The 8,659-nt window shown below is 47.5% G+C and overlaps 1 protein-coding gene across 1 annotated transcript; it reads right to left on the bottom strand.

The window, feature by feature from the left end:
* Window positions 1-6,979: 6,979 nt before the first annotated feature.
* On the bottom strand, window positions 6,980-7,870 carry LOC136480892 (NAC transcription factor 29-like). The gene is made up of 2 exons (XM_066478324.1): window positions 7,304-7,870; window positions 6,980-7,180 (listed from the first exon to the last, which is right to left on the bottom strand). The coding sequence occupies exons 1-2, from the start codon at window positions 7,868-7,870 to the stop codon at window positions 6,980-6,982; spliced, it is 768 nt and encodes a 255-aa protein (XP_066334421.1).
* Between the last annotated feature and the right edge of the window lie 789 nt (window positions 7,871-8,659).

Here is an 8,659-nt window from a genome sequence, read left to right as displayed (position 1 = left end):
AAATTCTTACATATGGCACATGGGCAGCATATGAAACCATCGCGTTTGTTTGCCTCAGCCACACGTAAGAAAGAATGCATGCCCTCAATGACTCTTGGGAGCAGCGATCAGCATTGTACATCCAATGCTGGCTCATCTGCATTACATGACATGCGTACCATATTAAAACCTACAACATAATTAGTTAATTATACGACATGCATGCCACCACACAAGGTATTAATTTATGAAAGTCTCGCTACAATGTAGACAATCCCACCTACCCTAAAAAAACTAAAGCTAAAATGCACTTCAGCAGCATAAGGATTTTGCAACCAATCCCAACTAAAACAGACAGATCATGCATTTATTCAACATCTATGGGCTTCTTCTATAGGATCACTGCCTCATCAGCCGCCGTAGCCGCCTGTGCAAGAGAGTTTTGCACGTTTTCAACATACTCTTCCTCCCAGTATCAGCCTGACCATCTAGTGCCATCCCACTGAAATTAAAACAAAAAATTAGAACTTTAATCACAATCATCATGAAAATAAGTATAAATTAACCATAATCATCAAATGCGACAAAATAACTCACATTGCGATCCGGACACTTGTAGAAGATACGGTCCTTGTTGGGACACTCCTTCCTCACCCGGTACTCCATCACAATCTTCTCCTCACACTTGCCGCATGCAATGAAAGGGAGGTCCGGCCTCAGTCACTTTGGAACCCGATGAGAGGCCGAGGACCCGAAAACAGTTGTCATCTACTCTCTATACTCATTTTTAATATAATATAAATTTCTCATTTTATAAACAAATAAAATAAAAAAACTCTAAAATTCTCTATCTCTAAACCATGAAGTATGCTACGCATGCTAGAAATGAAAGATGAATACTAGTTTTGAATAACTACTTTAACCTTCCTTCATCCAAAAATGCAAACTTTAAAGTGATTTTGAGCTTAAATGGCTTACAAATAAAAAAATCTACCATAAAAACCACATATATCTAGTCCACAAAATGATATATGCTACTGATGAAACATGAGAGTATAAAATTGGTAACCTTTAGAACCGAAGAATCGATGGAGGAATCGAAGAAATCATGTGATTACCGGCGATGAGGAAGAAGAGAGGTCGACGATGAAGCAAGAACACTGAGCTCGAAGTGGCTTGGGCTCGGGAAGGAAGAAGGGGTATATAGGAGGGGATCTTTAGTCCCGGTTGGAGACAGCAACCGGGACTAAAGGTCCCTTTCTAGTCCCGGACGGAGCCTCCAGCCAGGAGTAGACTTTTACTCCCGGTTGGAGGGACCAACCGGGAATAAAAGTTAACCTTTAGTCCCGGTTGGTAGCTCCAACCGGGACTAAAGGTCCCCTGCAGCAAAAGCTTGCCGCAATAGCCGTTGGGCAGGGACCTTTAGTCCTGGTTGAAGCTACCAACCGGGACTAAAGGTTTCTCTAGTCCCGATGCGAAAAATACCATGACTAAAGCCAAATTTCAAAGTGGATCAAAAGTCGTTTCTCTACCGGTGGAGAAGTCGTTGTGTTGCAGCTGATGGTCTGGCTCTTTCGTCCTCTTTCAGAGGTGGATCCAGCAATCTGGCGAGCTCTGGCAGCCGCCAGACCTCCGGTCGGCGAGGAAACACTCCCTTTTCTGCCGTAGTGCCTGTGAAACTGCATCGCGAGGTACCGAGCTGGTCAGTCTACAGAGGAAGACGGTGACACGTGTTCACGAAGTTACAAAGGCCAGCGGCCACAAGCTCCAAGCACTGGAACTAGACTGGCCCACCTGGGATGCACGTCTAGCTGGTAGGTGAACACAGAACAGGCAGCCGCAATTATCGTCTTGCCAACTTATTTCCAAAGCACGCCATAAGTCGACCACACACAACTGGATTAAGGCGCTTTGCCGACTGCCTAATGCACTCGGTAAAGGCTACTTTACTCTCGGCCTGCCGGTAAAAAATCCGTCAGCAAAGAGCTTCCGGTAAAAAAATCCGTCGACAAAAAATTCTTTGTCGAGCGCCTTTTATCGAACACTCGGCAAAGTCTTTGCCGGGTGCAATCTCGGCACTCGGCAAAGAAAAGTGACCGTCACGGCGCCGGTTGCGTTAGCACATGCTTTGCCGAGTGTCATGTCAGAGACGCTCGGCAAAGATTTTTTAATTTTTTTTTCAAATTTTTTTGCCGAGTGCCCTACCAGGGAGGCACTCGGCAAAGATTTTTTTTATTTTTTTTAATAATTTCTTTGCCGAGTGCCCTGCTAGGTCGACGCTCGGCAAATATTTTTTAATTTGTTTTCGTAATTTCTTTGCCGAGTGCCCTGTCAGGGCGGCACTCGGCAAATATTTTTTTTTAAAAAAATCTTTGCCGAGTGTCCTGGCCCTGGCACTCGGCAAAGAGGCTAATTTTTTTATTCTATATTCACAAACACAGCATATAAGAGATATATATAACATCTGTGACATCACAAACACAATATAGCACATATATATCACATCCATCTCATCACAAAGGCAATACCACATATATATCATATGTCGATCACACAATATCTCACATACACGACATCACAAGCATAATAGGTCCAATATCCATCGAAACAAGTCGATAGTTGATCATAGTGCATCACATGTCCATCAAGCGGTGAAAAAGAGATACAAACTACCGGTGAGGAGGAAACTGAGTGCTTGGTGAAGGAAAAGTGTCGTCGCCTGCTTGCGCCTGAGATGGGTTATTCGAACCCGCCGACGGAGGCTGCATAAAGGACAAGAGATTGCATCTGTTAGAGTGGTCATCTAATGAAACCACTAGTCAAAGCAATTTGGTTTCATACTCATAGGACTAGCTCTAATTGGCGGCGACGGTGGAGCGAACTGCGGCACAGCTACACCGTCCATTTGCCCAAAGTTCTGCAGGAACGTCGTAATCTCCGCCAGCTGCTTGGCCCGCCTTTCCCGCTCGGCCCGCTCGTCCTGTCTTTCCCGCTCGGCCTGCTCGGTCCTTGCCGCCAGGTCCCGCAGCTCCTGAGCCATCCTCTCGTTCTCGGCCTGCAACATTTCAATCGAATGTTTCAATAATACAAAGGTAACTAAGTTATTTAAAGATCAATGTACAAAGAGTTAAATAGGACTAACCTGGAGTGCGTCGACCCACTGCTGTGAAGGGGACGGCCGTTGGCGTATGGCTAGGCCTCCGGTCGGGGTTTGTGCTTGGATCTGGGAGAGGGAGGGAATCTCGCTGGGCTCGAGGGTGCCATCGCCAATCCAGTACCGCCCATGCTTCTTGCCATGTTCGAGCCTCATGACCATCGTCCCATCGATGTCGTCGGTGCTCGGATCCCAGTCTGGCCCATGGACCGACCTTGCCTCCGACACGTACGAACTGATGCGGTTGTGGACGCTCGGGTTGCTATAGGACTCGGGCGGGTCATCCGGGGTGAAGGTGACAGCGGACGTCGCCTTACCCTTGCGGACCAGACCATATGCCATGAAATTGGAGATGGACTGCCCACCATGTGACGTCGACTGCGAGAAAGACAACAAGATGATTAGAAGAAACATGCAGAATGGAGCGTCAGAATACTAAAAATTCACGTACCCATGCTTGCTTATACGCGCCGAGGCTGCGGCTGCCTTGATGGTGTGTGGGGCCTGTTGCTGCCATACGCCGCTCCCGCCCTGCCTCGTGGTCCTGGATATAACCCTCCGTGAACCACCTGTCCACGATCATCTCCCAGCAGTCCCGATACGACTCGCACCACCATGGAATTGTCTACATGTCATAAAGAATTTGAGATGTAAGAAGACCAAATTAAAGCTACTTAATCTCAAAATGAATCAGTATTATTCTTCTTCATTTACCTAAAGGTACTGTTCCCGGGTCAGCGTCCTCTGTCTTGCCTGTGTCTTGGTGATCTTCTCACCAAGGTGCATGGCGTAGTACTTGACGATGCAAGTGAGGCGCTCCTCGTAGTGCATGTCGGTGATTCATTTCCTGGCACTTTTCACCACCACCTTCTCCGTGCTGTCCTCCTATCCCTCTTCACATCTAAAAAAAGTCTGTAGACCGACACAATGTATCAATTTATTATGTCAAAAAAAGTCAAATGAATGCGATGTATTGATCAAAGTTGTGCGAGCGAGACTTACCTAGAACTCTCTCCTCACCCGCTCCTGCTTATCTCCACATGCGTCGGGGGCATCTTTGTAGTGGTCCCACGATTTGGTCGGCTTAGTGTTCCCCTTGTGCGTGATAATGCCGGGGTAAAAGTGCCTGCACACAAGACCCAGGATGTGGTTGGGGTTGCGTGAGTCACCAGGCGACACAACCATCTAGTGCCTGCACAAGTCATTAACAAACATTATTAGTTTCTCTGACAATTTTCAACAGGTTATATGAAGTAGCTGTGATAAAATCTAAAGTTATTTACCTGTCCCCCTAGGGGCAGATCACTGGGCATAGGGGAAGAAGCGGAGGCCTAGGGAGTTTTGAGGGACCTCGCAAGTAGATCCTAGCCACAGCAGAGGAGTCCGAACCAGCTGTGCCTCCAGCCTCGCCGCCCTGCTGTGCCTGGTCTCCGTCGTCGTCCGTCTGCCGAACCAGCTCCTCCTCGTCCGAGGAGTCCGGGGTATGGCGCTCCTGCTCCGGCACATCACGTGGCCTAACTAGAGGAGGCTGGCCCCTCCTGCTGCCGCTGCCACTACCGCTGCTCCTGGCCCTCTGCCTCCTCCCGTCCGACGATCCCTGTTCTGCATCTGGATCTGCATCGCGTGCCCTCATGAACCTCGAGTTCACGTTCCTTGGCACACGACTGCCCGCCATCTTTGTTCAATCACCTGCAATTAAAAAGAAACAAACAAGACATATTAGTACATGTGTTAAAAATAGATGCTAAATAAATAAACAAAACACGATTACAAAATAACATAGTATTACATGTATTAGAAGTAATCATCATTATTGGGATTATCTGGATCATATGTCTCGTCATCACTATCAAAATTGTCCAAATAAACAACACTGTCCGAAGGTTCAATGTTGCCTTCATCGTCATTGTCTAAATGTAATCGCTCAAGCATTTCTATGTCCTTGGCATTTTGCACCTCATCTCCTTCTTCCTCGTCATCGACCCTTTCATTGTCTACTTCCATTCCGATCGCCTCGGTTAAGTCTATTACCAGCCTCCCTAGTAGCCCATCTTCTTGATAGAACTCTCCGTCATATGTGTTTGGGTAATCGTGTAATCTTCATCGTTTGGGATAGCTAGCCTACCATGTGGCGATACCTGGTGCACAATAGCCCAACCCTTAAGAGTCTTGTTGCCTTGGCACGCGTATGGCAAATAATAAACCTGCACGGCCTGGTGAGCCACAATAAAGACATCTTTTCCTTGATAGATGGAATCTTGTCGAATCTCGACTTGACCAATATTAGGGCTCCGTTTCGTTAGTCGAGGATTGAACCAGTGGCATTTGAACATGACGAGACGAAGTGGTTTCGAACCATAAAATGAAAGTTCATATATTTCTTCGATTATGCCATGATACTCGAGGCCATCAGTGCCGGGAGTACAAACTCCGCTGTTTGTGGTTTTTCGATGGGGCCGAGCTTGCTCGTAGCTTGCTGTGTGAAAGCGATATCCATTCACATCATAACCTGAATAAGCTTTCACCTTATTGTCGAATCCATTTGCAACCTGTCTCAACTCCTTACTCATAGTTGTATCGGTTTGGGCCTGCAAGCACAAGAATAGAAGATTGCCGGACTAAGTACGCGAAACTCAAAATCTCGAACTAGATACGAGGTAAATTGGACAATACCTTTGTTTTGAACCAAGAAATGAAATCAGGCCTCCCTGCTCCCGGACCCTGTGAAAGAAGGGTATTGGTTTGCCGTGGGGTAGGACCCCTTGGTTGATGCCAGGATACACGAATAAATTCCCTGTGCAAACGAGAAAGAATCAGTTGGATCACATGTGGAGATGTCTGGTTTTTAGGCATCCGACGTCACAACTTGCTCCAAACTTTCTCAATTTTTTACCATGGCCTCCACATGCGATAACAAGACACCTCGACAAGTTTCGTGATTTTCGGACTTCGTTTGGATTTCATATAATTTAAATACACTTTTCCCGCAAGTACATCGTCATGTTACGATAACAAGATGCTGGTAATTTTATGCGAGTTCCTGGATACGGCCTCAACATACGCCAAACATCATGAATACCATTTTTTGAATGACCAAATTCCATTATTTCATGTACATGCAGTTCAAATTTAAAACAGTCGGAAAAATTCAACGAAACAAAAATAATTAAGGAAATATAGTAACCAAACTCAAAACTGTCCCAAATTTTGAAATGGAGTTTTAATTACTGTAGCAAGGCCCCAGAAAAAAATGGGGCGAAAAAAACAAAAAAATAATAATTTGCCGAGTGCCAACCTTGGCACTCGCCAAAGGGCACTCGCAAAGAATTTTAAAAAATAAAAAATAAAAAACCCTTTGCCGAGTGCCTAATGGCGGAGCTCTCGGCAAAGGTTGACGGCAAGTGGCCGCCGTCTAGTCAGCCACCTTTGCCGACGGCCAAATTTTACCGAGCGTCCGACACTCGGCAAAGATTTTTTTGCCGACGGCCAATATTTGCCGAGCGCCCGGCACTCGGCAAAGGAATTTTTTGCCGACGGCTAAAGTTTGCCGAGTGTCCGGCTCTCGGCAAAGGTAGATTTGCCGACGTCCTATCTTTGCCGAGTGCCTCTGGGTCCAGCTCTCGGCAAATATTGCCTTTGCCGAGTGCCTGACAGAAAGCACTCGGCAAACCTTTTTGCACTCACCAAATCAGTCGTGTCCGGTAGTTACACTCACTGAGGAATTAGACCGAAGGGAAGAACAAAATGAAAAAGGCGACTGCAAATTGTGTGTGAATTGTAATTATTTGCTTTTGATTTTACATCACCATTACCTCTTATTTCCATATAATTGCACCGTCACTCAAATTAGTAGTTGAAAAGTTCGCTATAGGTGGATTTTAATCCTGGATCCGCCAGAAGTTCTCGTAGAACGAAGTCGTTGTCTTGCAGCTGATGGTATGGCTCTTCCGTCTCCATGTAGAAGTCGTCTTGCAGCTGATTCTGCACAACAACCATATGGTCCGGTTCTTTCCTCTTGTAGAAGATTCTGCACAACAACCACTGGTCCTGCACGCAGGAAGTAAGCGTGGTTAGCTAGTAATAAAGATCTAGTAAAGGCCCACAATCATGCATAAACGATCGATTCACTACAATGTCGAAACTCGCAAGGAGGCGCGTGTATATACGTACCGGCGACGCTGACCCCTTGCCATAGGCACTGATGGGGTTGTCGTCGATGAGGCGGTACTCGTGCAGTGTCCAGCTTGTCTTCGTGCCCCAGCCCCTGGGTGCGCGTCCCCTGTAGAAGACGAGTGTCTTTCTGAAACCAAGCACCTTGCCGTCGTCAGCAGCTATCGTCCTGTCTTTGCCGGTAGCCTTCCAGTAGCCTGATTTGATGGTGCGGTTGAAGCGGGTTCTGGTGGCGTACTTTTGTTCGCCGTAGTTGAAGAGGTACCACTCGTGCCCACCGAGAGACATTGCCTCGTTAGGCAGCCCCCATGGCTCGAACTTGTGAAGGTCGACATCAGCGATGATTGTTGACACCAACACCATACCGTGCGGCGCCGCGGTAGCGCGGTTGCGCAGGTAGTGCAAGATGAGCTCCTGGTCTGTTGGGTCGAAACGGAACCCTGGCGGCAGATCCGTGTGCGACAAAAAATCTGACAGCTGTTGGCCGACGAGTCGTCCTTTCGCGTAATTGTCCTTCACTGGAAGCTTCTCCTTTCTGTAGATTTTGCACAGCACCCATTCGTCCATCTGCACATGCACACACAAGTTAAGCTCAAAATCTATCGTCCTTGCAGCGTGTGCAAGCTAGCTAGCAGCTCAAATAAATGGACGACCATGCATTATTTTGATGCACGCGTGTCGGTGTTTTGAGCCATCGACTAGTAATTTTGTGTCTACGCGTCTGACCCAGATGATGTGCTCGGAAGACAATGGTTTATACTGGTTCGGACGGAATGTCCCTACGTTCAGTTTGAGGTTGCTCATGTTACCGGCACTTGTTTGTAGTAGGGGCTACAAACGGGCGAGACAGGGAGAAGGTCTTAAGTCTCTGATGAAAGGATTGAATGGAGTTGAGTCTAGTTGAACTCGTTCAGCCCCTTCAGTGTTGAGTTGTGCCCTTCGTGGGGCGTCCTGCTTCCGCTTTTATAGTTGAAAGGGAAGGCGCAGGTTACACGAGAGAAAGAGAGAGAGAAAAGCGAGGAGGAAGAAGGCCTCCGGGGTCGCGGCGCCCTTCATCTCCTTTTTGCGGGTTTCGTCGGTCCTGTAGATGATGACGGGGACGGCTCCACATCGCGAACATATTCATCACTGGTGCTATACGCGGGCGTCGTCAGCTGGTCGTGGCACTCCATTCCATCCCGGCAGGCGGCATGGTTAGCAGATACCCTCGTCGGAAGTCGTACGGGAATTAGGTAGCATAGCGCTGGCATGCCCGACACTGTTGGTGACGTGAGTCCTCAGGTATGGTCCATCGTGGCCATGGGTCACGTCAAGACGCCTACTCCCTTTTCTGGCGTCAAAAGTTTGACCCTGGGT

This window comes from Miscanthus floridulus, chromosome 9 (genome assembly GCF_019320115.1).
Source record: "Miscanthus floridulus cultivar M001 chromosome 9, ASM1932011v1, whole genome shotgun sequence".
Lineage (NCBI taxonomy): Eukaryota > Viridiplantae > Streptophyta > Magnoliopsida > Poales > Poaceae > Miscanthus > Miscanthus floridulus.
This window is presented reverse-complemented; position numbering and strand designations above follow the sequence as displayed.

Excerpts from the sequence above, each read along its gene's own strand:
- LOC136480892 (XM_066478324.1), bottom strand. The coding sequence starts at position 7,870 with ATGGACGAATGGGTGCTGTGCAAAATCTACAGAAAGGAGAAGCTTCCA. Across the intron at positions 7,181-7,303 it reads GCAAGGGGTCAGCGTCGCCG|GACCAGTGGTTGTTGTGCAG; the intron begins GTACGTATATAC and ends TCCTGCGTGCAG.